We start from the raw sequence: 26,774 nt of genomic DNA, 5'->3' as shown, positions 1-26,774 counted from the left end.
CTGCAGTGCGGCCTTCTCCTAGGAACCAAAACCAGAGGCTGTCCAACAGCTGCTCCAAATGTCCTTACTGCACAGGGATATTTTTAGCTGTCATCTAGATTTAGCTCCAAAAATATTTTTGGCAAATTATTTTAAGAACTTGATTTTTCTTTCTCTTCTAGAAGCACATTTGCTAAACTCCTTCCTGCATCTGTAGTGCTTCAGCCATCTCTCCCGGTGAGACCATGGTCCAGAGACCATGCCAGAGGAAAGGTCTGGAAGAGAAAAATGCAGAAAGGTTCTGCTTAAGGATGCACGTGGGACATCTGAGTTAATTCTGAAAGCTGTTGGGAGTTAGGCCTGCATCTAAACTTGTTAATCCTAAAATTCCTGGACCTCCTGAGATCCGGGGGGACATGCTGCTGGCCCGTGCCACCTGAAATCCTGCAATGGCAAAACATAGGCTGAGTTTTTCCTATGCCTTTTGGGCAGCTTTGCTCTTCAAAAGTTCTCCTTCAGGTCAGCAGGAAATGGCAATGTATGGGCAAGAGGAAGAGGAGGAGGTGCATCAAGTTTGAGGAGTCTGGCATAGTAAATGAACAGAATCAGGCCAGCAGCTTGGCCATCTAGAAGCTGCCCGTGCCTGAGCATGGTGTGGGCTATGTGCTCACCACTGTTTTTCAAAGCCTTTTCAGGGAAGTAACAGCAATTAATAATCTTTAAAATTCATGCAAGTGCAGCTCATGCTGAGGTTTCCTTTAGGACTGGCTGTGCATTCCAGCTCCCGAGCTGTGCCCCACATGCACAGTTCATTATTAAAATGCACTTAAGCAAACCCAGCAAATGCCTTCCCCTCTTGGATGGAGCAGGCCTGGCTGCCCCTGCCTGTACTAACAGCAGTTAGCTGCTGGAAGAGGAGAAGCGATCAAGGGTGAGGTTATTTAAGGCTCAGGCTGCCACAGCAGAATGTGCTTCAAGTGAAGATGTTGCTGATGAGCACAAAAAGAGGAGAGGAGGAGAAGGCTCTGGACCAAGGTTTCTTGGCAGTGTGGGGATGTTCGTTGGTGCTATTTGAAGAACTTTTTAGCCAGTGACTCAATGGTGTCTGGTGCCTCATTCAGAAGTTTCAGGGTTAGGGAGAGCAGGGTATTGTGACCTGTGACTGAGAGGGTCCCATACCATGGATTTCCTGGCATCCAGCAACATCTCCAGAGAGCTGCAAGTCACCATTTTGCAGTGTTCAGTCTAAACATTCAATAAATTCCTATTCAGGACTATTTAAGTACAATTGGGGCTGTTGTCTGGGTCTGACTGCCATGTCGTCAGCAGAGGATGTTTGAGCTGCCTTAAGGCCATGCCCACCTTCAGCTGGCAAGGCTTCAGCAGTGCCTGTACGTGGCGTTCCACCTGTAGGAGTCATCAGCTTGCTTTTCTCTTTCCCTTCCCCACACCCACCATCAGATAACTACAAAGAAAGAGCAGTTATTCCTTAATGGAAATTACTAGCCCATGTTCTCTTTGGTGTCCTGTCCTGCTGTAATCCCAGCTGAGAAGCCAGAGCAAGGAATATATACCTACATCGCACAGACGCTCTCTAAATCACCACAGTCAAGCTTAAATTCCTTTTATCTTTCCCTGTAAACCTGCACCAAAGTAGTTTAGTGGATCAGAACAGATCTCTCTGTATTATTTATAGATTGTTTCCTTCTGGATCTTGCTTGGCTGGTTGCTGCTCAAGAGGACTCCGTGTTCCAGCAGTTTTTCTCTTTGCTGCAGCTTTAAAACTTTCTATTTTTGTCTGTAGGAATTCCATCTCCCCAGCTCCCTTCTCTGCTAAATTCGGCACTGGCAGTGCTCAAAGTCTTTCCCTGTGTGCCATGCCAAGATCTGACTAGGATAAGAAGTGCTGCACCACTCCAGGAGCAGTGAGCATGGGCAGGACAGGCAGCAAACAGCACAGGAATTCGCCTGCCAGGCTCCCGAGGCTGGCACCCTTCAGGGGGTGTTTCCAGGGGAGCTTTGCCTGCCAGAAGGATGCTGTGGCCAGGCTCTTGCTGTGCCAGCACCACTACTCCTCGGAGCCAGATGAGCATCCGGGAGCCTTTGCAGCAGAAGCAGCAGCCCTCAGTGGCCCTGAGCAGGTTTGGTTTCAGCAGGCAGCAGGCTCCATAGCCTGGCACAGGGCTGCCCTCTCAGCAGCAGCCTGCATCATTTCCACAGAGCTCTTGGAATTCAAACCCACTGCCAGGTGAGGAGACTTCAGACAGCAGCCAAATGTGATAGGCAGAGTAGGGCTGCATAATTTATGACACTGCATTTCTTTTTGATGAGATTTGGAGTCTAAAAGCTCTGGGAAGGCTGTGCTGGTTTTTTATGGCTTTTCTGTACTCAGGTGGCGTCAGATTCTGTGGGCACAGTCTGTGCTTGTGTCGTCCCCCCCACTCTGCCCTGGTGAAACCTCATTGGAGTACTGGGTTCTGTTCTGGCATCCCCAGTCCAAGAAGGACAGGAAACTGCTGGAGAGAGTACAGAAAGGGCTACAAAGATGATGAGAGGACTGGAACATCTCTCTTTTGAGAGAATTGGGGCTTTTTAGTCTGGAGAAGAGCATCCTGAGGGGATCTCATCAATGCTGATCAATGCTTCAAGGGTGGGTGTCAGGAGGATGGGACCAGGCTTTGTTCAGGGGTGCCCAGTGACAAGGGGTAACAGGCATGAACCCTAGGAAGTTCCATTTGAACATGAAAAGGAAATTCACTCTGAGGAGTGCAGTGGTTCCATCTTCATCTCTGGAGTAGTTCAAAGCTTGCCTGGATTCTGTCCTGTGCAGCCTGCTGTGGATGAACCTGCTCTGGCAGGGGGGTTGGGATAGGTATTCTCCAGAGGTCCCTTCCAAACTCTGTCACTCTGTGACTCTGTGACTACTAGGGACATCAAGCCTTGGACCTTACTGGGAGTAGCCATGCTTTTGGGGCCACTTGGGGCTTTCTGTCACTGTGCCCTTGTGTGCCCTGCCTCCCTCTCTCCCATGCCACAGCACTTTTTTGGGCTCTGTGGATTAATTTCCTCCCTGTCTCAGGTCTAGCTTGCTGCCATCCATCATTTCTAGTCTGCTTGCAGCTCACCGATAAGGACCCATGGCAGCTGTGATGTGGAAGTGGGTGGCTGGAGGAGCATCCCTGGTGGGGCAGTGCTGGACTGCACTGAAATGCAGGCAGCATGCTCCTGGAAGGCAGCCTGCCAGTCCTCCCTGGTCAGGGATGATGATTTCCTTGCAGGGCTGGGACACCCCCAAGAGGCCTGCAAGGACAGCTCTGGGCAGCAGCTGAGGGCTCCTCAGCAGTGCTGGAAACCTTCCAGTGGAAGGATCTGAGCTGCCATCAGTACCAGGCTTCAGCAGGAATTGCCATGGGCCCATGATGGGGCAGGATGGGACCCTGCTGTGCCATCTCCTCTGCATCTTCAGCAGTGCTGGGAGGGGTCCTAGGGTTGTCTTGCTCTGCTGGATGCTCCCCAGGTCTGTGCTGTTAACGAACAGCATCCCCGACAATCAAAACGGTGTTCCTAGGAGCTCTGGTGATCTGTGAGGGGTACCAGAAGACATTAATTCTGAAATGTGGTCCCCAGGGTGCACTTAGAGCAAGTTCAGCCAGCAAAACCCCTTCCTTGTTAATGCTTCTCCTGTTAAGCAGGTGATGGACTGACAGCCACCCACAGACAACCCTCCCCAAAGACCAGCTGGAGTGTCCCTCTTCTGCACCATCCCTCTGAAGCAGAAAGGGTAGGAGATTCCCTAAGCCCCAGCAAAGCTCTTGTGTTTCCCAAGACAAATATTTCTTCAGAGGAGTGTACCAAGGCAGCTGGCACTTGTGCAACACAGCTTTGAACACAGAGCATCACCCCATGCCTTGGGAGCTGTGGCTCTCTGACCGTATGGTTGTTATTATCTATGGTGATGCCACCTCGTATGATCTTGCCAATGTAACCTGGGATTGTTTGTGACTTCCAAAGTGTGGGTTCAGCCCTCCTGGTTGAGGCTGCCTGGTGCACTGAGCAGCAGCTGGAGGATACGGGCTTTCCAGTCTGATGGCTTCTGGTGATCAAGCAGGGAGGTCGTAGCTGAGACTCGGTAAAAAGCCTGGCTCTTGCTCATGAAAAGGAAAGAGCTCCTTCTGAAGGGCTTCAGTGCTGAGACACACCTAAATCAAATCCCTGGCTGAGGGGTGGGCCCAGACACACCTAAATCAAATCCCTGGGTGAGGGGTGGGCTTTTGCCACACGGCAGGCAGCTTCCCCTAACCACAAACTGCATACAGTGCCTGAGCTGAAGGCCCTTCAAGAGCTACTTGAGAGTTTCCCTCCCATTCTGGTGATATCTTTCTAAATTATACATTAAACTTTATCAGGGTGAGTAATGCATCACAGCTTCCTCATGTCAGACTTACTCAGCTGTAGCTTTGTGTTTGCCTTTCCCTTCCATTTATTTTAAGGCTCTGTGCTAGGATGGAGCAAACCCTGGGTCCTCCTGACCAGGAGCTGTCTGCTACAGAGATGCTTTGAGGGGAACCAGAACACAGCCTCTGGTCTGAGTGTTGCTGCCCGAGGGGATGCTGTGCTGGGTGGGAGCTGTGCTGCTGCTTTGTGTGGCGCAGGTGCTTTGCTGTAGGGTGGTTTTGTGCCCACAGTCAATGTGCCCAAAGAAGTTGAGCTGCTGCCCCCGAGGCAGGGCACAGGAGGGGCACTCCTGGCCATTTGTGGGCTCTGTGAGTGCTGGTTCTGGGTAATGAGGAGCTTTAGGTGTACAGCAAAACCCAGGGATGTGCTGGTGCCATGCACCTGGAGACAGGCAGAGTTTGGGTAAGAGCACTCTAGAGCTGAAACCCAAGCAGTTTGCTGCCGGTGGCTCTTCAGGCATTAAGCAGCAAGATGTGACTAAGAGAAACACTCACTCCAGTTTAGGGGTAATGTAGTTCTAGTTTCTTCTGTGCAATTACTTTGTTGCTGATGCTCTGCACCTACTTAGTGCTGTAGAAATCATGTGTCAGGTGCTGATGACAGGCATGTTTGCAGAGCTTCTGCAGCTGCTTCTGAAAGGTTGATGTTACACAAGGATGGTTACAGAGGAACTCCTCATTTTAGGTTTTTTTTCCTCTTGCTTGCCTCTTGTATTTCTCTACTAGCTGTTGAATAAGTCACTCCCAACACACCACCTGGAGCTGCCTCTTTCCATGTTGCCTCTATTTACCTCACTCTGCCAAGGCTCCCCTGGTTGAAGCACCTCTTCCTTTGGCCACAGCAGGCACTTTAACTTGCAGGTGATCTGCAGACCTGCAGTCCTTTTCTGTTGCTCTGCTTCATTTTATTCTGATGTATGTATAAATAATTGGATGCCTTTGGGTTGCAACTATGCTCCTGGGTCATAGCCACCAGCTTTCCTCTGTTGTTTTTTCTGTAGGAATGAGTAGGCAGATGTGGGAATCAGGACAGCTCTTAGCAAACGCAGCCACTCGGATGTCTTTAGAACCTGAGCCTGTCTTCCTGAGTAGCAGTCAGCTTTTATTGGTATCACACTTTCACCTTATGTTTACATTTCTAGAGCAAACACTGCATGTTTTCAGCAAAATTAATCAGTATAATTATGTGATTTCCAATGTCAGGTTCAGCCCAAACACTGACATGGGGTGGTGATAGCCCCAGCAGCAGCAATGAGGACGGAGAGCTAATGTGTGCCTAAAACTGTTACTTTGAAAGATACCATTTGTACTCTACTCATAAACTGAGTATTTCCTCTGGACACCCCTCCCAACCAATTTGACTAGGAAATGTCTTTCTAGAAGGTGGTGATGCCCCTTGCTGGGGCTGGATTTACTGCTTTGCTCCTCCTGAAGCCTGCCGTAATTTGGACAGGAAGGAGTGAGCAAGCTGTGGGTGCTTATCAGGACCTCTGCAACTTTGTATTTTGCTGAGCTTATACCAAATGAAATCCTGAAACTATTTAAATCTGCATGGTCTCTATCTCTTAGATCCCTACAGGAAATCTTGTGAATATGGCTCAGGAATTGTGCAGCCAGAGCAGACACCTCCTGCACCCAGTCTCATGGCTGTGGCCCTTGGCACAGGAAAATCCTCCAAGCCTCAGGAGGTTCATGAGACAGGCTCAGGGCTGAAACATGAGAGAGTCATGGGAGTATTGTTCTTCATTTCAGCTTTTCAGAGAAAGGAGCATTCCAGAGATTGAAGTGCCACAGGTAATTGATTTGCTGGTTTTGTCCTTCAGAAAGAGCAGTTCTGGAGAAGCACAGCTCCTGCCTTGTAAAGAAGTAGAGATCAATTAAAACAATCTACTTTGTTGCTAATTATTTCAGACTGTGGTAGTTTATTGGTAAATAAGTGACTTCAGAGCCGCCTCCATTCAGTGAGTGCACAGGGGAAATGTTAACAGGTTCTTGGATAAATTAATTCTTGGATTTGGGAACAATCTCGCTGCAAACCATTTAGAGTCGGCTGGCTGCACAATTTGAAAGCTTCCAGCTTCTGGAGAACAGCAAAGCTCCTGGTGGGTTGCCAGAGAAATGCAGGTAATGGGGAGCAGTCCTGGGCTGGACTCCTGAGTCCAGTTACGAATAAAGATTGAGAGATTCTCATCTGCAGATAAATGATCTCAACAAGTTGGGGTGCATGGCTTCAGCAGCTGTGAGAAGTGCCTGCTGGAAGGGAGCAGGCTGGGTCCCTGCTCTGATGCTCAGCAGAGGTGAGGAGTCTCCAGCAGGCAGTGAGCAGCTGTTAGATCAGCTGCAGAGATCTGCTGCAAAACCTTCTGAATGAGTTTTTCATTTTTAGTAGAACTTTACAGCATTAAGCCCAGGAGCTGGTGCTGGTTTGGTCAGGGTCTCACTCATTCTGTGGACAGGGCTGCAGTGGCTCCGATTTGCCTGCTCAAACAGGCTGCCACATGCCAGGGGCAGACAGATCTGTCAAGCTCCACACAGCTTCCCTTTATTAGTTCTATTTGGTTTATTGCCTTTCTCGTGCTCTGAGGGATGATGGTTGTTTAGTGACAAGAACCTGGAAAATCATTCAAGTTGACAATGCTCTTTAGATTTCATTTTTTCCTTGTGTCTCTATCTATAAAAGACTGACTTAGTGACACAGTGAACAGAGCAGGGACTCTGTGGTATTGCTCAGGACTTGCCTTCAAGTTCTGGGGTCTGCTCTTGTTCCCAACCCCACATCACCCAACTGCAGCAATGCACAGACCTCACCTGTCCCACCAGCCCTTCAGGACAGCAGAGCAGGACATGGTCTCCCTTGTGCTTTAGTGTCACAGCTTCTTCAGTCATCCTGGCATGGGTACTGCCACTTCCACAGTTCCACGTTTTAGGAAGCCCAGAATCAGCTTCTGCTTTTTGAGCAGAGCAGAATCCCCTCTGCTGCTCTGCCACTTGCTCTGTGGCTGCACAGGCATCGCAGGCAGGATGGTGCCAGAACAGCCACTTCAGATGGGTGGTGGGTACCAGCTGCTGGTAGGCAAGGTGAGAGCTGCTGCTTCTGTGCAGAGCATCTGCTTCATATGTGTGGTTTTCTGAGAAGGAGCAGGCAGTAACATGGGGAATCCCAGGGATTGAATTCCTACTGTAGCTGGTTCTGGCGCTGTAGCCATGGCAGGTGACAGAAGCACTCCTGATGGCAGTAGAAGTGTTCCTGCTGGATGAGGGAAAGCAGCCACAGCTCCTATATCTTCTGCCAAGATGAACATTTTTCCTGTGAAACTGTTTGCAAGGCGGCATGACTGCAGTCACCCCAAATTATGCTGCTGCTGAGTCAGCACCAAGCCTCCATTCTGGCAGCGCTGGAGAGTGCTGATCTGTGGTGTGAACACTCATGTCTGGCAGCAAACAGGAGGCATCTGGGCAGGGTCTCTGGCTCCAAAAGGCAGAAAACCTGTGCAGAGATGGCCAAATGCTAATGTGCTAAAGGTTGGTATTTTCTGTCCAGATTTGCTCAAGGAACAAGTTCTCTGTCTTTCCCCTCTGTGTCCCACATTTGCAAGGGAGGCATTTCTACATATTAATACTAATTAATAATTCATACTATTGAAGGGGTTGTGCCTGTGTGTGAGAAACTGGCTGATGAGGCTCAAGATCCGAGATGGGCAAGCTGCCGAACATCTGGTCTGCCACTTGTTAATAGACAGGAAAACAAAGATCTCTGCTCCTCTTCCATCTTCTGGGCAGCCACGGAAAAAACAAACAAACAAACAAACACAAAAATTTAGAAATGCACTGAGCACTGTGAGCCTGGATGGTGCAGAGCATTTCTGTTCCTAGGATTTCAAGGACTCCCCATTGCTGTTCCTGGAATTTTAAGGACTTTCTGTAAGCTGTTCATTCCTCAGTTACCTATTTCTCAGATGCTGCTTGAGATGCATCAGTACCTAAGCTGCAAACCCCCTTTGATCTGCACTTACTTTCCTTACATTTACCAGCTTGAAAGTGCTCCTGTTAAACTTTAATTATTCCCACGTCTGGCACTGGATGTTCCAACTACTGCTGCTTTTTTGGGATGTCTCAGAAGACAGCAGTGTAGGTAGCTGGGTCAAGCAGCTGATGGGTAAAATGAGTAATGACTTGCCATGTGTAACAGGCTGTGTCTGCTGTCAAGATGCAGCAGCTTCCCTTGCCTCTTCATGCTCTGAAGTGTGCAGTGTTGTTGGCATTGTCTGTTCTTACCTCCTGCTAATGTGAGTGTGCACCATAGGCAGCAGCACTCCATTTATAAACTATCTCCACTTCACAGGCACTTTGGAGGAGTAAATCTTACGCCAAAAAAAAGTAATTTCTGCCTGTAACAGCAAATGCATTGCTCTCTGTTATATTCTTCAGGAGGCATTGCCCAAACTCCACTGCTGCTGTTGGAGCATACCATGAAATAAAAATCGGGGAGAAGTCCGAAGGGACAAGGTGAGGTGCAGTCACAGTTCCCAAAGAGCTGTGTCACGTCTCCAGACACTCACCTGATAAATTTGCTCTTATTACTTAAAAATCTAATTGGATGCAGCGTTGGCATCTGCCACTGCTCAGCCTGAGTCCAAGGGCTCCCCTTCTGACACAGCTTTGGAGGCCATCACCATGCTGTCAGCTGCTCAGAAACCACAGGGCTGCTTCTGTCTGGTGACTTTGAGGTGGGTGGGCTTTAGCCAGATTGCAGCATCCCTTCTGTTCATCACTGACTCCAGTTTGCCATCCTCAGTGTGTGAAAGAGACACCAGGGAAAGAGAGACCTGATTCTGGGCAAAAAGGAGCCAGAAAGGAATGTGTCCTGCTTTGAATTCAGAGTTATCAGCACTAACTAGGGCTTTTTGTCCACCCTGGGCCTGGTTCTGCGTTTGCTCTCTTACATGGAACAGAGAAACAAACTCTGCTTGCCAGATGGTATGAGAATATCTCTGTAACCAGGGAACCTACACAGCTAGAAAGGACTCAAAGTCCTCAGAAAGGGCTGATAGGAGACACCTGTGCTCTCATCAGCAGGTCAGAGAAGCCCCTCTGAGCTGCACAGCAGCACTGGTAGGGTTCACATTTCCTTTTAAGATTTCAAAGCATCCACTTGGGAGTCTAGAAATATATCCAGGAGGCCAGGAGAGCTGGGTTTAGCCTAATACAGCCTACAGCAGGAGCTCTTAGATGCTAATCTGTTTGTTAATCTCCTCTGTCTGGGGAAATATGAAGCTTCTGAGTGATGATGAAGAAGAAAGAGGGGTGTCTAATCTTGTTCTTGCAATTCAGAAGAAATTCAAGTCTGATACTTTTTTGCCTTAGGATTTGATGTTTCCAGTCTAAAGTCCTGCATCAGTTCCCAAATGGCTGCTGGGAGTCCTTTTTTAGGACACCCTGCCAGGGAGAGCTGGCAACTGAATGGGAATGGAGAAGTCTGCCAGCCTTGACATGGGCAGGTACCAGGGATGTGCCATCTCTGTCTCTGGGGACAGCCCTGCTGTTGCTGGACTCCCTGTGCATCTTTTATTTCGACTCTGCATCTCTGTGAGCCTTCACATGCAACACAAAGTGAAGTTGGGCTCCAAAATATGTACTGCAGGAGGAGAAGTTGGGATTCCCTGGCACTGTGAAGGTTATCCAGGCACAGCAAAGCCTGCAGCAGGTAACCTGTGTGCTGTACAGCAGCGTCATAAGGATTATGCCACAGGAGCAAAAGTCTTGCAAGACTATCAAAGTCAACATTATGAAAGTCCTTTGAAAGTTATTGATGTTTTTCCCCTGGGAATTGTATTACCAGCCACGGATATCAAAAGTAACAAATTTAAAGAAGCTATAAATGACGAAGCCCTCAGAGCAAGAGCAGAAAGTCAAAATAAAAAGGACTTGCTGGCTTACCCTGTATCATATAGGCTGCCTGGAACATTACATTGTGTTTATCATCTGTTCCTCCAGGCAGGCATTAAGAGCATGCTCACATAATTTCCAGGCAGTTGGAGCCCCATGTCTGCACTTGCTGTGCTGCCCAGACTGATGGGAAGGGGCCAGAGCTGAGCAGCACACTGTGCAGGTTGGGAAGAGGTGACACAGGCTGTGAGGGAAAGCGTGTCCCCAGCAGACTGGCCAAAGCCATGCCCCTCATGGGGCAGTAACAGTTCCATCACAGCAGGGCATAGCTGTGTGGGGAGTCTGTCATGCCAGCAAGAGACTGGAGAGTCTCACTCATGGTGGAGAGTTCCACGTCCTTCTGGCTTGTGTGTGGCCACTGGCCATGGGAAGCCATGAAAGAACCAGGCAGGGCCAGCTGCTTAGCACCACTGCAGCCCCTGTGATGCTGCAGGAGCTGCTGTCAGCATTGCAGTAATCTCCTTCTCTTGTTGGTGAGTGGGTTGGTTGTGTGGGGCTGGGAGCATGCAGCACCTCTGAAGGGCCAAGCTTCTGGTCTCCATCTCACGTGTGCAAACCCTTGGATGCATCCATATTGCTGCATTCTCCACTTCTGCATGTTGCTGCTGTGGGGAGCTTACAGGGGTTTTGGGGGGTGATCAGCTTCCAGATGATTGTAGCACATTTGCATGCATACAGGGATAGCTTGGAGCCTGCTGAGGCTCTGGGAGCAGCCCCGAGGGACAGTGTGTCGCCAGCTCTGGGTACCTTCTGCTGGGGTGCTCTCGGCTGCCATTTGGAAAGGTCAGCTTCCAGTGCTTGGCCTGCCTACAGCAATACCAATTAAAAAAAAAAACAGGGAGGCATCTTCAGGTACAGACTGAAATGAAATTCACAGAAGTGCATTAATATTTAAAAGTCAATAGTGTTTCTGAGGCAAACCGGGCCATCAGCACATGAGAGGGGAAACTTGCACCATCTGCATTCCAACCAGAGTTCGAAGCAGTGGATTCTGTTGATGCAAACTTTGAAAGCTCTTGGCGAATGTCAGTGGAGCTTTGAAATGAAAATTTCTTTTTTCAGACCAGCTATGGTTGCATCCCTGGCTTGGGTGAGCTGGGAAAGGAGAGAAGTCACTTGGGGCATGCTTTATAGTGCTGGCATTTCTGGAAGGGGTGAGGATGGAAGTGTCGTGAGCATCACTCTGCCTGAGCCCGTTTGAAATGCAACGACACAATCCCATGTAAAGGTTGTGGGGAGAACAGAGAGAGAAGATGCTGTGCTTCAGCATGGAGGAAATGAAAAGCCCTCACAAATGTCAGCTGAGGGATCTCTGCCTCACACTTGCTGGGGAAAAATAGTCTGAATGCAGCATCAAATCTTGTACCGAGTAGCAGTCTGCAGGGGCACCCAAGTCCTGTACCTCGATGTTTGCATTGGGAGGCTCTTATCTGGCAGGGCTTTGTCTGTCTTGTCTGTGGCAGCCCAGTGTAGTTTTGAGCTAATGCAGCTGCTCTGCTTCTGTGGCTTGAGGGGTGGTGAGATTCCTCCCTGATGTGGGTGTCAAGTGTTTGCTTTGTTCTGCCCTGGAGAGCTGTGTGTTGTGTTGAGCTGAGCAGTCCTGGGGTGCAGCTTTGGCTTTGTTGGTTAGCAAACTCTGTGAGATGTTCTGAAAGCTGCCCAGGCACCTCCTGTGACCAGCCACTGAATTCTCAGGACGGTCTTTCAAGAATCCAGATGTACAGTCACAAAGAATTGAGTGGAAAGCAGGGAAAAGCACGGTGTTGAAGGAGGCAGGAGCAGCTTTCGCTCCTTTTGCTCCTGTCTTGCTCTGTAGTTTGAAGTCTAGAGCCCGTTGAAGCAGTGCTTACGCCGAGCTGCACTGTGGGGATGTTAAGTGTCCCGTGGGCAGGGTATGGCCAATGCCATGAGCCTTTGGGTGCCAAGGGCTTGGGCTTCCTTGGCCCTTCCCAGGTGAACACTCTTGTGGTCTGCAATGGGTTCTTTACTCTGGAGCAAAAGGTAGCACAGACTTCCCTGCCATATTTCTACTCCTGGGCACCAGGACACAGAAATTTTGTGTCAGCACCTCCAGCTCCACTGGGTGTTTCTAGACAAACAAAAGCAGTCCCAGCTCCTAGCAGAATTATCTTGTCCCTGTCAGCTGCCTGTGTAAGTTAAAGCTCCGGTTGGGATGAAAAGAAATTTCCATTGTCTGGAAGAGTAATGCCAGTGTGGGAGAGAGAAGTGCCTTCTGTTTTATGTCCTGTACACCTCTGATTGTGTGCTGTTGTCCTTCTGTTGTACCTTTCACTGGCACAAGAGGCATTGCTGTGAAAGATAAGAACAGCTCGAGATCAATTTCTTTGGGGAACTTTGGAGGCCAGGAATCATGGTGCTGCATTTCTCTGTAGTTTTCAAAGTGCATGTTAAACATCATCCCTGAGAGTATTCAGGTGCAGCTCTCTGGATATGAAATACCTTCAAATAGATCATGTTTGATGATGGTTAGGGTTGTGTTTGGTATTTGTTCTATCTTATGACTCTCTTACTTTGCTGCTTACACTATTTAAATGCTGCCTGATTATGACCAGCCTGGCCCACGGTGCTGTTCCTAGCGTCAGAGGCTGCTGCCAGGCTCTCCTACAAAGAAAAGCTTATTCAGGTGTCTCCTGACTCTTCCTTGGACAGAACTTTGCTTATTTCTGGGGTGTGCCTCTCTTCCAGGTGCTCTGGTGCATCACCTCTTGAGTGCCAGGGCTCTGCTACAGGCCTGTTCTCCCTGACCACATCTGCCTAGCTCAGAATAAATGCACAGCCCATTGCCTTAAATTAGTCAGGGTTAGATTGCTGGGTTTCACTCTTAGTGTGAAGGATTCTAATGCATCAGGCACAAGGCTGTCTTCTGTAGCATGACTTCAGTTAGAGATTAGTTCAAGGATAAAGAAATTCCTGGGATTTCCATCAGTGTTCCTGTCTGAAGCTGGCAGTTAGTCCCTTTGCTTCTGTGTTGTGTATTTGTGCCTTGCCCTTCAGGTACCCCAGGCTCCACTCTCAAACCGTCTGTAAATAGACACTGCTACAAGTAGCAGGAGTTTCTGTCATCCACAGCTCCACGTGGCTGGGATGGGTCTCCTTCCTTGCTTTGTGTTGAACTACTCTGCAGGTGACCCAGATGCTGCCTGAGCCCATCCCCGCTTACCTGTGGATGCTGCAGGATCACACAGCCCCTGGGCACTGCAGGACCCTGTCTGAGTTATCTCTTCAGGGTGGTCATGTTGTGTCATAGTCCAGTCAGCCCACAGGGGTGGCTGTGACTTGTGTTCTCAGAGAGCTGGTATTGCTTTGCACCCTTCTGCATGGTTTGAGGCATAGAGAGTGCCCCTGGTGAGTGAGGAGCTGTCAGAACAGAACAAGGCCTTTAAAACCTCAGGGTAAAAGGGGAGGGAAGAGGGAAGGAGCTGCCACTGAATCCTCCTGCCACACTCCTCTGCTCCTCCTGCCCTTTTGCTTCGTGGTTTAGCCATTAGGCTGGAAAAGGCTGGTGTCACCTTCCACATTTTCAATAATTCATAACACTTTGCAAGTTCAACACAAAGCTCTAATTCAGGCACCCAGCAGCACCGGGTCCAGGGCTGTGCAGCAGAGCAGAGCTGGTGGCTGCTGCTGCTGGGGCCCAGGGCTGCATTTGGGAGCTGTTTCCTTGCAGGGTGGCTGGGACTACATCCATCCATGCTCATCATTCCTGAGGATGATTTGCATCTTTCACCCTTCCAACAGGGAGTACATACACAAAACTTTCAGCAGAGAGGCATTTTTCCAAATAAGACATCTTCAGCTGTGGTCATCAGTGACTTGGAAGCCCCTGCCAGTGAGATGTAGCCTTGAGCTCCTTGCCATTGCTGAGCAGCTGAAAAGATATGATGCTTGGCTTTTGAGCAAAAAGGAACAGAACAAAAAAAGCCTGCTTTTGAATGGGCACAGCAGGAAGAGAGGGGTTCTGTGGTTATTCTGCATTATCCCCTCACCAGGGACTGACTTTGGGTAGCAGAAGGTGGTCACTGAGATGGGAGGAGGTTTCCTTCCCAGCCCCTCTGGCCTGGGCACTGGTGGGGCCCAGGGACCCCTCCTCTGAGCACTGGGCCATTCCCAGGCACTGTCCTTCTTTGCCTTTCTGCTCTCCCCAGCTGCCAGGAGGGGAGCAGGAACAGTCCTCTCAGCTGTGTTTCTGCTGCTGTGGAGGAGCTGGAGCTGCTTTACCTGGCTGCTCTAGATGGCTGCAGCACTGCACCAGCAGCTGTGCTGGGGGCAGGTCTGCAGCATCATTACTGCCATTATCACTTTCTGGGTGGTGTATACAAGTTCACTACCACACAGTTTTTCTCCTTCATTTTTCATGAGATTAATAGTTAAGCCATGGAAGAAACGTAACACCATGCCAGTGTGATTTATTGACCACTTAGTGCTGATGAAGCTGCAAACAAGAGTCAGATAGATGTTGCAGCTGCATTTTTCTTTATCCAAACCAACAGCTTCTTGTTCTGGGTTTTTCCTTAACCGCTTCTTGTGCCATTTCCTGCTTATCCTACAGCACCAGGAGCAGTGGAACAAATTCCTTCTCCACCCTAGACCAAATCTGCTGCTAAGGTCCAGTTGCTGTTACGGCAGTGAAGCCAGGAAGCTCCATCCCCCTGACTTGCTTGATGACCAAGGGGCACTCTCAGGCTGTGACAAACAGGTCTGCAGAGCAGCCAAGTGGCTGCCTGTCCCTGCTCTCCTCTTGGAACCCTCTCTGAAAGCAAGAGGTCTCTTTACACAAACTCTCTGAAGCATGTTACTTGTTATTACTTCATCATCTAAACCACTAATTATGTTGCCTTAGCTGGTGGGGACTCTCTGGCTGTACAGGTAATAATTTCTATTACCTGAATCTTTTCCAAGGATCATAATGTTTTGGGCCTCCCCTCCATCTCCCCTGCAAGTCCCCTGTGCTGGAAGCTGCCACAGGAGCCCCAGCTGTCACCTTTGTCACCTTTAAAGTGTAAAACAGGAAAGGAAAACATGGCTTTATTTTGCATGGTGATCTCAGGGCTTGCACTGTGGTGTGGAAGGAGAGAATGCAGTGTTTGAAAGTGTCCTTCTTTGGCTGTTTCTCGTCCAGGGCAGAAGTGTCCTCTGAAATGGAAGGGTTTGGGTGCATGAAACTTGAACATAGAAGGCCCAGCTGTCTCCAGGAGAATCTCAGCAGCAGAAGAGCTGACAGTTGTCTTTGCTTTAGCACTTTTAGATCGGTTGTTAGCAGCACCTTTCTAGATCTTCTTGCCTCTTCCCTGTGCTGTACAACTCTTCAACATGGGCTGCAAGAACTTGATGCTGTAATCTCACAGAATCTTTGATGATAATCCCCTGCTTGCAGTTTTCATCATTGGAGGAGACAAATGCAAGTTCCTGCTTGTGTGTGTTCCTCACAAGAGAGCTTCTCTCCCGGACAGAGGAGCACAGCTGGCTGCTGAAGCCCTGCTGGGTACCAGTGTGCAAGGGGATGCAGATAGGGGAGGGCATGCTCTGTGGGGCTGTGCTTGGCATGCTGCTGTACATGGGTACCATGTTAAGGCCTTTTGTCTGCCAGCACTGCCTTGGCAAGCCTTGAGGAGCTGGGAGACACAAGCAGCTGCCTCCTCCTCTTGGGGACATGCAGGATGCTCCCCATGTGCAGGGCACAGGATGGGGCACCCAGCAGTGGTGAGTGCTGCCCTGCCCTGGGCTGGATCCAGGTGTGGCTGCCCAGCATACCCTACCTGGCCTCAGGGCTGTGTCCTACCCATCAGAAGTTGCCTTCTGCTGGCCTTCCCTTGGCATGGGTGCCCACATACTGCTCCAGCTCTCTGGGGGTTCCAGAAGCACAACCTTCGCAAAGGAATTGAGGTTTGTGTTCCCTCTAACAGCATTAATGAAACATTAGAGTTTTAATTACAACATTATCCTATTTATTTTTATAAATAATTCTAAAGCAGTCATTAAAGTTTGTGAACTTAGGAGTAAATTACTTCAGGGAAAGAAATCAGCTTCTCAATCTTGTTATGATCTGCTGTACAGTCTCCCTGGGACGCTGTTGGGAAGGCAGTGGAGTAGTTTCTGTTGTATTGTAAAGGTGATTCATTCACTCAGTGTGCTGCTCAGCTCCTGCTCCTGCTCTGTGCCGGTGGGACGGCGCCGCAGTGCGTCAGAGCAGCCTGGCAGCCCCTGCTCAGCCCCACCACAGGGGGCTGAGGGGAGAGAGGAGCAGCAGCCCACTAGCTGCAGTCAGCAGCTCACCCTTGTTCTGCAGCACTTCTGCAAAGGGCTGTGGCTCACTGTTTTCGTTGTGAGGTCTTTGAAAGGCAAGAGCTGCGGGGCTTGTCTGAGAACCTGTCTCTGGGGCACTCTGTGATGCTGTTTGGGAGCCTTCTTGGCTCTTCCCTCCCTCTTTCTGCCCTGCAGGGGAAACGTGGCTGTCACTGCTGATCTCAGGTGAAAATGGCCCCATGTGCACCAGAGTGGATGAAAGCATTGGATCACAGAGGGTGCAGGTCCCTTAAACCAAAGCAAACTGCCTGCTGCTTGTGGCAATTGGTGCTTGCAGGGCTTCTGCCAGCATTGGAGTGGTGTGACTTGGAAAAAAGCTTCACCCTGAGCACCCAAGTGGGAGAGCTGCAAGCAAAGGGCACTCGGGATGGGGAGAAGCTGCCTGCCAAGTCTGTTGTGCCTCTCTCTTGCCACCTCCTTCAGAGGAAACAGCTCTGGTCATGGGGAAATCTGGTACCTACTGGATCTAATTATGAGCAGGGGACAGGCCCAGTGCCATAACTCATGCTCTGCTTTCCCTGCAGAACCCAGACATCGTGTTGGTGCACTACCTGAATGTCCCTGCCATCGAGGACTGTGGGAAGCCCTGCGGCCCCATCCTGTGCTCAATAAACACAGACAAGAAAGAATGGGCAAAGTGGACAAAAGAGGAACTCATCGGCCAGCTCAAGCCCATGTGTGAGTATTTTGGAGGCTTTTTTGCCCTTTTGCTTTGGGAAGGGTTAATTTACAGAATGATGCCTCCCACTGCCACAAACCATCCCCATGAAGGAGTCATTTGTCACTGTCAGACTTACATCTGCATGCACTTTCTTCCCATCATTCAACACTTCTGGGATCTATGGTATGAGAGCTGCCAAAATGTCCCAGAAAGGATTCCTTCCACACTGGGAAAAAATTGTGCCTATGGTCTTGATTTTCAAGAGCTGTTCATAGGCACCTGCTGGCTTGCAAAAACTTTTGCAGCACTGGCAGGCAGGTTTGTGTGGTCAAGTGTTCATATCAGACTGGGATGCTGCTGCTTACAGACAGACCCTAAGTCCTTCAGGCTGGGTATTGTTTGGTTCTAAACTCTGCAGTCTGAAGAGAAGGTTGCTTAGGTGTGCAGAGCAGTCAGGAGGTTCACTCTGCAAACATGCAGCTCTTTGGGCCTCTCTGTGCCCACCTCGAATGTGTTTTCTATCACATCTCATATCTTCTGTGTGCCTTCCCTTGGGAAGCGTGTCCCAGTGTGCCCACAAACATCTTTTTTAAAGTGTAAGAAAGCTTAGGCATGATGTGGGTCTGTAAGAGAAAATTAATTGGAGGAGCCACAGTACCGAATCTTGTATCCGAGTCAAGTGCAAGGTTTGCTCCTCTGCCTCACCCACACCCCAGGCAGACATTGCTGGCATGCCCAGCTCTCTGTAGGTAGAGGTCACAGCCACACAGTACATTCTGAAGTGTCTAAACCATGAGGAAAAGATAGTCTTGTGCTGAGCATGGAGTTGGCAGTCTGAATTTGCACCACTCCTTTGTTGCATCCCAAGCTCTTTGGGCCTGGAGAGCAGACACCAAGCAGAGGAGAAGGGAAAAAATGACACATTTGCTAAAGAGAAAATTGCCCACAGGACCAATAACCTTAGACAGAAATCCAAGATATTGAAGGTGTAGCTGAGACTGGACAAGTACTCTAAACATTAAACAAGAGAGGAAGTGGCAGCCTGTTAAAAAAGCTGCAGTGCATCAAGAAAATTATGTGAAAACTGCAAGGAAGTCGCCATAAATTTAATAACACTTGGCTCTTTTATGTCTCAGGAGGGAAGAGGGAGATTCTGCACAATTATTCAGAGTATGTATGCAAGGCCACATCTCTGTTTATGGCTACACATTCTGGGAAAGGCATCCTTAGCAATGGAGCACAAAAAAAAGCTGTAGATTCTGATCAGACCTAGAAAACAAAGAGGCTGTGGGTACCCGAGTCTGGGGAGCACAGAGGGGCACTGCTCGCCAAGAAGCCATCAGATTTGGTTCCAGTGTTGGGTGTGCCATGAAATTCTGAGCCAAGCACATTAGCTTTGTCACGTTTTTGCATTAATCATATTCTTTCACAGGCTTCACAGTTTGACTGCCTGATGTTTCCAAACCTCCCTGCCCTAAAGCAGATTTGTCAATGACTTAACCCAGGCGCTGTGCATGGTGTCCCTGGGGAGGTGAGGGGCTTGCCCTTCTGCTTGTCCCCTGCTGTGGTTTATCCAGTTTTATTCCTCTGGACTTGGGAGCTATGTGAGGGTTTTGTTGATTCTTTTATTTTCTTGGTTGCTGTTTTTGATAAGAATTTCACATTTGAGACAAATCAGCAGTGATCCAGCCAGGGTGTGCATGGAGGTCTGAGGCTGAACGCTCACCTGCAGGGAGGTTTTTGCATCCAGTTTCAGACCATTGATGTCATTCAGAATTAGGAGGAGAAACTGATACCAGTACTGCCTTTGGGGGAAATGCCACTTCCTGGTCAGAGGCTAGTGAGAGAGTCCAGTTCTTGTCTCATTGAGGACAAGTGCTGTTTGTTCAAGTCCTACTTAGCCTGGACCAAAGTCAGGTATTAAAGCTTTTGACCTCTGTCAAGTGTTAAAGCTTTTGTATCAGACTCTGGGACAGTGGAGAGTCAGTGGTGTGGCAGCCAAAGGCTGGGAGAATTTTCTCCTGGCCACATGTGCCTGGAGAACTAAAAGTGATGTGGCAGATGGCTGGCAGGGAGAGAGGCATTGGTCTGAGAGCCTGAGCCAGACAAATGCATCAAACTGTTTTTCCTGGAACGCAGAGACACACTGACTAGGGTGAGCAGGGAGTTTGCTCACATTTCTTCCATCCACAATTCACTCAGCTCCCTCTTCTTTTCCCCCACCACATCAGCCCAAAGTCAATCTAGGCTTCAGATATCTGCTGAACAGGACAGGCACTGGCTCCTGGCACCATACTGTCACCCCCATGAGCTGAGCAGTGCTCTAAGGTCTGAGCTGCTGAGAGGGAGCTCCTCCTGTCCTGATCTTGAAGGAGATCTCTGTGGACCCAGAGCCTTTTGACTGGCTCCAGAGGTGATTTTTAACTAATGATGCAACTGTGCTCATGCTGCTGGTTATGGATGAAAAATACCATCTTAGAGTGGCCATGCAGCTCTGAGAGCTTTCTGGAAACACCATTTATTTCTTCTGACATTGCTGGTCTGTGAACTGACTGAGAGACTGAAATGAACCCATCTGAACATCCACAAAAGGTAAATATTCACTGCAGACACTCTGGGGGTTTGGAGTCTTTTCAACATCTCCAGCTGAGTTGAGCCCATGAATAATTAATTAATCAGCCTGGCTTTAGTTTTCATGGCGTTGGATTTTTGGTTTACGTCTGATATATCTGTCACCTGCCTTCATGCTGGGACATCCATGGCCTCCTGGTTGTCCTGTCTGGATTATCACTGTTGGCTTGTCAACCCTCAGTTCTGGCAGTCCTTGAGAACAAAGCAGATGAGCCTGGGGAGCTGGGTACACCCCTCTCACCCTGCTGCAAGATGAGTCTGCTCTCTCCGAGGCTAGGGGATGGGACACTTGTCTCAGAGCTGCAAGCATAGTCAAGGAGCACAGGGAGGGCTGTAAAGCCTCCAATGAAACATCCTGTTGCTAATAGCAGGCCTGATAATCTGTCAACAGTGTCCTAACTGGTTGTCTGAATCCAAAGGTTCATCACCTGTGTTGCTTCTGTGTGAATGCAACCATTGGGGACACTTGTGCAAAGCAAACAGCAAGACCTCTGCAGGAGCCTTGTCTGGGACACCTGTGAGTCATTTCAGGATGCCTGGTATGAAGAATGGGCCTCAATTTGGCGTCACTTTCAGGTTTTCCCCCGTCTTGTGCCCTGTTGGAGCCTTGCTTTGGGATTTCCCTGAACAGATTAGCAAATGTCCTTAGAGGCTCCTGACGCGCACCGCGACCTGTGGTCAGGCTGTGGAGAGCAGCCCAGGTCGTGCGGCTGGAGGCCACCAGAAGCTCGAAGGTGTGGGACTCCGATGTGGCTGCTCCGGAGAGGTTTGCTCCCCGGCTTCACCCGGCGTTTCGAGCCCCCAGCCCTTCACCGAAACAGCAGTGTGCAGGGGCTGCGCAGGAGCCCCGCCGCGTTCCGCCACCCCCACGCTGCTCACGGGCGCCGCCGCCGCCCGTTCCTGGTCGGCTGGTGCCACCTGGCGGTGCGGGGAGGCGGCCGGTGCCGTTCCCGACGGGTGACGATGTCCTTGGCCGCGGGCAGGGAGGGACTCGGTGATGCTGCCGCGGGGCCGGGGCCGAGCCGTGCGCGCTCCCGCGGGGCCGCCTGAGGCGCAGGACCGTGCGGTCGGTTGATGCCGGCTGCAGCGGGCAGCGTCACACCCTAGTTACGCCACCGAGGCTCCAGAAGACAGACCCCAGGAGCCGTGCGCCGGGCACGGCCCCGCGCCGGCAGCTCTGTCCCGGTGCACTGACACCGGCAGGACCTGGTGCAGGCAGGTTCCCATTGCAGGTGGCTGAGTAGACGGTGCAGGGGCTCCCCTCGGCTCCGTCCTTTTGTCTTGAGGAGCCCAGAGCTGCAGGTGGCTGTGAGCAGAACCTGCATTAGCTTTGAATGAGAGTCGCAGGAGCCTTCGAGCAGCTTCAGGTGAGCCGCGTCCCGGGGGCAGCTGAACAATATGCACTTCCCACTTGCTATGAAGCATCTCTTGGCACCTGAGCAACCCTTCAAGGAAATGTCTCGTACTGGAAGAAAAACTTCAGAGAATGGCTGAGTGCAAAGCGTCTGTCTGAGCTCTTACACGGACACTGAAGGTCAGGAAGTGCCATGAAGACAGGGTGAGTGTGGAAGGTGATCCTCCACCTGCATCTCCAGCAATGAGGCTCTGGAGATCTTTGCTTCATAACCAATAATGAGTAGAAGTGTAGGGGGCTGGAAAATCAAAGCTGAATTGTTTGTGGGTGTCTGGGAACAAAAGGATAAATCTGATGGAAATCTCTTCCAGACAAAAGGAGAAAGCAGAACAAGGCCTTTACTTCTGTCAACAACGTGGTGAAAATGGAAGGGACAAGGCTGCCATTTCCAGTTGACGATTGCCATGGAAACAGCCTAGCAGTCGGTGGGGCAGGATGCAGGAAGTAGGATGGGCTTTGCCTTCCCATCAGCAGGCAGTGGGACCAGCACTTCTAGGATTTGTAATGTGTTTTGTGTCAGTCAGGAGGACGGGCACAAGGATTTGCAGCGAGCTTAGATACATCAAACAGAGGGAAACAGAAACCTGACTTGATTATTGAGAATATTCCAGCTCTATCATCTCTCCTGCTCACCTGTTTCATGTAGGAGATGTCATCATTGTTGCTCAAAAACAAACAGAAAAGAGGACAGGCCCTTTCTTGTCAAAATGCCAGAGAAGAGCAGCAGATGGGGTGTGAGGAATGGCTTTGCTGTATGGTGTGCATGCACACATGTAGGAGATACAAGAGCTTTGGAGTGCGGACAGGAAGTATAAAATGGGCAAAGTGGCAAAGACGAACATCTAAGAGAATTCAGAAAGGGTGAGATTTAAAAGTGGGAGGTATTTTGGGGACAAGTTTTGCATAGAACAGAGGAAACCACAGAGAGGGAAATGGTCAGGGGTTTAGCCATTGATGATGTTGGGTCTAGAGTGAAGGTGAGCTAGCAAGGCAGGCCTGGGGTGATGGGGAGGAGGAAGATGTGCAAGACTGGGTGCCAGCAGCAGCAGAAGGCAGAAATAGGGTGTTGTAAAAAAACCTGACAAATATTTTTCTGTATGTGAGTTTCCTTTGGCTTCTCAGCTGCCTTTCTGCTAGTAACCTAGGTCATTTTTCATTGCTTTGCTCATGATTGTCCAGGTCCTGATCGTGCTAATGAACAGGGAGCTGCTGGACCAGTACCAAAAGGTTATTTTAATTGTCTTTCCTTCAAAAGAGAAGAAAGTTGTGAGCCCACACTCATGAAAGGAGGTTGGAGACATTTCTGCTGGGGCAGCACTAGCACTCAGAATTATGGCCCTTCCTCTAGCCTCACTTCTCCAAGCACACAGGGAAATTTCCCTAATTCTTCATGGGTCCACCACCTGGGTTCTGCAGGCACTATGCAGAGTCATGGCAGGGAAGATATTGGTGCTTTAATGCAGCAGCTTTTAGACCCATTCGTGGCATCACTGCAGAGTGCTAGAGCAGTTCACAGCTTTCATTTTAAATGATATGGAAAGGCAGGAGAAGTCTGAACAGCAATCCAGGTCAAAACACTTCCCAGGATTTCTGTTAAGCTTCAGTGTTTTTTTTAACTTTGTTTTTGTGTTCCTACACGATGACTATATTTACTTAAATATAGTTTTACAGTGGTTTCACTTTTTGAACCACTAAGCAACATGTAAGTGTGTGTGTGGTTTTTATTAGTCTTCCTTTCATAATGTGCTTTCTTGTCCATAGAAATCTCATTTTTTGCTTATTCATTATGTGTCAGGAAGCCAAGCATGATGTTAAAAGCCCTCTTGATAGTATTTGGTATTCAGTGCTAACAACTCACTAGCTCACCGAGTTTTTCTTTCAAAGGGGCGAGAGAAAATCTGCATATTGGATGTGCCAAGATAGTGGATAATTTGCATTAAGCAGCCAGACATTCTTTTTTCTTTCCCAATCTGTCACCCTTTACTGGCATGATATTTTATAACCTTCGTAATATACGGGGAGCACAGCACTAAAAAAAGTCACACCACATGGACAGAAGCTGGAGCTGGAGCCCTTTAGTATCGGCTCCTTAGCAGCAATAGATCCACAAAGGGACTTTGTTACATTGGAAGGGCCTGAAAAGAATAGGGATGGTGCTATGAGCATCCAGCTATAAAGCTGTCTGTTGTTTCTTGGCTTCCAGTTCACAGCTTGATTCAGACTTAAGAACCATCATCATGAATACCCAAGTCATGGGGCATGGTTCCAGACTTGCCGCCTGTGATATGCTGCTCATCACGGGATGTAGCAGCAGTGGGGAGCAGACTCTGACATACTGCTACAATAACTTTGTGCCAAACTGCTCTCTAATAATTACAGTTCCATACCTTAATCTGGTACAGCCACAAGCATTCCAAATCTGTTTTGCAGAACTGCCGTCTGAACATCTCTTGTTAGGCATAACATCACCTGTGACAGGATAATGTACCTAGAGAAGTGAAATGGATGTGAGTGGAGGTGCTGAAGCAGTAAGTGTGTGCAAACTTAAACTTGGCCATCATAGCAGATACTGAGTGCTAAGAGGAAATTAAAAACTGTGAACATACCAGAAAGCAAAATCTGCTGGGTACATTAACAATAAATGTGATTGTCAAGCAAGCATTGAGGGACTCATAACGAAACTAACTGCAGTACTTTAAATAGTGATAGGAGGAAGGATACCTGTAACCCTTACTTACAATATGTCTGCAAGTTACCTGGCCCAGCCAATACAAATCTGAATTCTGTAGTACAAGACTAGACCAAGATGAGAGGCCATTAAGCAAAGCAGCATCAGTGGGTGAAGAGGCACTGCAGCAACAGGTGATTAAAAAAAGCAATGGAACTGCTTCACAGAGCAGATCCAGGAACTCTGTTTTACCAGCTGCCAATGACACACTGAATAAGCAGCATCAAAGAGAGCAGGAGAGTCACACGAGAGCCTGCCTTGACAGTGGGCATTAGCTGTCAGAAACCTGCCTTCATCTGCCTCTGATCTCCTGGCAGGAAGCAGCTCACAGCCTGTTGCTCCAAACCCTGTAGGTAGGGCTGACTGCACAGTGACTGTCTACCCAGTGTGCTGTTGCCAGCACTTCACAACCTCACAACAAGGACCTTTGCCATGCAGGGATCTGTGTGTTTAGAGCTTAATCTCATAAAACTTAAGCCCATGGAGGTTAATTTTGGCTGGGTATATTCCGGTTAAGGATTTTAGAACACAATATGCAAGCAGCTTGCTCTGCTGGAGTGACACAAAGTCACTCCTGAAAAGAAGCAGCTCTTCAGGCCTGAGCTGCCAGGCAGGGGGTATGTTGGAAATGCTGTTGCCACCAGCCAGCGCTTTCCAAAATCTGCAAGTGAGCTCTGGTGCACAGACAGGATAAATAAATGGTATGCACATAGAAATTGCTTAGACCCTAAAGGAGACAGAGGATACTTTGAGTCAGTTATTATGGAGAAAATATTTTATAAATGCTGCTTCTGCTGCAAGGCAGTTTGAGAATATCACTGTTCTGTGCAGTTCTGCATCTAAGAAGTCCTGAGAGGCAGCCCTTACTCAAATAATTTATGTGTGTGCAGCTTAGGATTCTTCTTTAAATAGACACCAGGCCAAGAGAGCCCCCAGGAAAAGAGACCTTCAGTTGGCAGCATATTCTGCAGCGTCACTCTCCTGCCCATTTTCCCAAATTACTAAAGAGTTGTCTGAGTCTGAAGAGGAGCTCACACAGTGTCTGTTAGTGACTCCCCAAAAATGAGTCAGTCTTCACTGCTGCCAACCAGAATCTGACAGTGAAGACCTGGCAAAAGGTTTGTATTTGCTGCTACACTGGCATATTTTTGGCAGCTGATTTTACTAGCTAATTTAGTTTTCATATAGACAGAAGAAGATTCCAAATCACTCATTGGAATTGTACTCTTCAGTGAAACACAAGGGGTTTGTTGCTTTCAGGTTTCAATGAGTGTGGCATGCATCAGCTAGGCCTTGAAATTCCTCAGTCGCTACAACAAACTGCACTAGAGAAAGATATTCTACTGAGGGCTTTTCCCCTCTCTATGTACCTAGTGTAGGAATTGCATTTGGAAGCCTGTTGAATGTCAGGGAGCAGAAAGCAGCAAAACAATAACCATCACTGCTTATAGGCCTCCTTCAGTGGTCACAGAAAGCAGCTGGAATGGGTTTATGCTATTCTTTTGGGGAGTCTTTTGGATGATTTCTAGTGTGTCTTTGAAGTTTCTGATGGGAAGCTCTGCTGCTCTCTTTGCAGTTCATGGCATTAAGTGGACATGCAGCAATGGCAACAGCAGTTCAGGGTTCTCAGTGGAGCAGCTCGTGCAGCAGATCCTCGACAGCCACCAGACCAAGCCGCAGCCTCGGACACACAACTGTCTCTGCACTGGTACCTTGGGTGAGTACAGAAGGGCATGGAGCCAGCTGCACTGTGCTCTGCATGTGGAGCAGGCTGTGCAGTGCTGAAGAGCTCCCAGTGCTGCATCATGAAACACTGAGGCAGCTATTTCAAAGGTAACAGAAGATGTTGAGCATAAAGAGATGCAGCTGGAGCTGCTGGAAAAAAGGTCAACACTTTGAAATGTGCAGTTTCTGATCAGTGTCTCCATATGGCCCTGCTCTGCAGGGCACCTTGCCCTCTACCTGCTCACATTTTGTTACTGAGGCCTCGAAATCCAGTGTTCTTCCAGCCTCACCCTCTGAACTCCCATGCTCTGCAGTCCACCTTGCTGAAGAAAATGGGCTGGGATGGTTAATTAGAAGGTATTAGCAGAGTAAGACAGGTTTGATTGAGGTACCATGAAAATACATGTTAAAGATGGGTCTGTTTCGAGTGAGACTAAAACAGCAAGAAAGAGCATCCTTTAGTATTAGCATTTTATATGGAGGGTGGGAAGTTGAGTGATGCACTTTCCCAACTCATCTGCTTTATAGCCACCCCTTCCTAGTACTTTGGTCAAGTAAAATATATGACACGTTAATTAGCCTTTAGCAAAATATATAAAGGAAAGCTGTGAGTGCTTCAAAGGGTTGTATTTTTTCTTCTTTTGGGCAGTTGCATTATACAATCAAGACTTAAATAAGAATGATGACCTCTGAAATACCTGAGTTTGGATCAAAATTCAACCCTTAAGGCTCAGCATTTGATCCAAGCTTGCAGATCTGAACACGAATCCTTTGATTCTTCCCTTTGATGTTTTGTCTTGTGCTAAGCCTGCTGCATGCTTTTTAACATAGCAGCGTGGCTTTGTTTTGTGAGGGCTGGCACGCTGACACCCACGTTCCCAGCTCCTCGCTGTCACTCGCAAAGACAGCAGC

At 49.0% G+C, this 26,774-nt stretch overlaps 1 protein-coding gene across 3 annotated transcripts in view; it reads left to right on the top strand.

The window, feature by feature from the left end:
• Nucleotides 1-26,774, top strand: part of CAMTA1 (calmodulin binding transcription activator 1) — a 211,768-nt gene that overhangs the window by 140,991 nt on the left and 44,003 nt on the right. For all 3 annotated transcript variants that reach the window (XM_054395140.1, XM_054395138.1, XM_054395139.1), the window contains exons 6-7: nucleotides 17,228-17,381; nucleotides 25,714-25,854. In XM_054395140.1, the coding sequence (XP_054251115.1) occupies nucleotides 17,228-17,381; nucleotides 25,714-25,854 (295 nt within the window). The remainder of the gene's footprint in view (nucleotides 1-17,227; nucleotides 17,382-25,713; nucleotides 25,855-26,774) is intronic.

The sequence above is a fragment of the Indicator indicator genome, chromosome 32, assembly GCF_027791375.1.
Source record: "Indicator indicator isolate 239-I01 chromosome 32, UM_Iind_1.1, whole genome shotgun sequence".
Lineage (NCBI taxonomy): Eukaryota > Metazoa > Chordata > Aves > Piciformes > Indicatoridae > Indicator > Indicator indicator.
The sequence above is the reverse complement of the archived record's forward strand: the minus strand, read 5'-3'. Positions and strand labels throughout refer to the sequence as shown.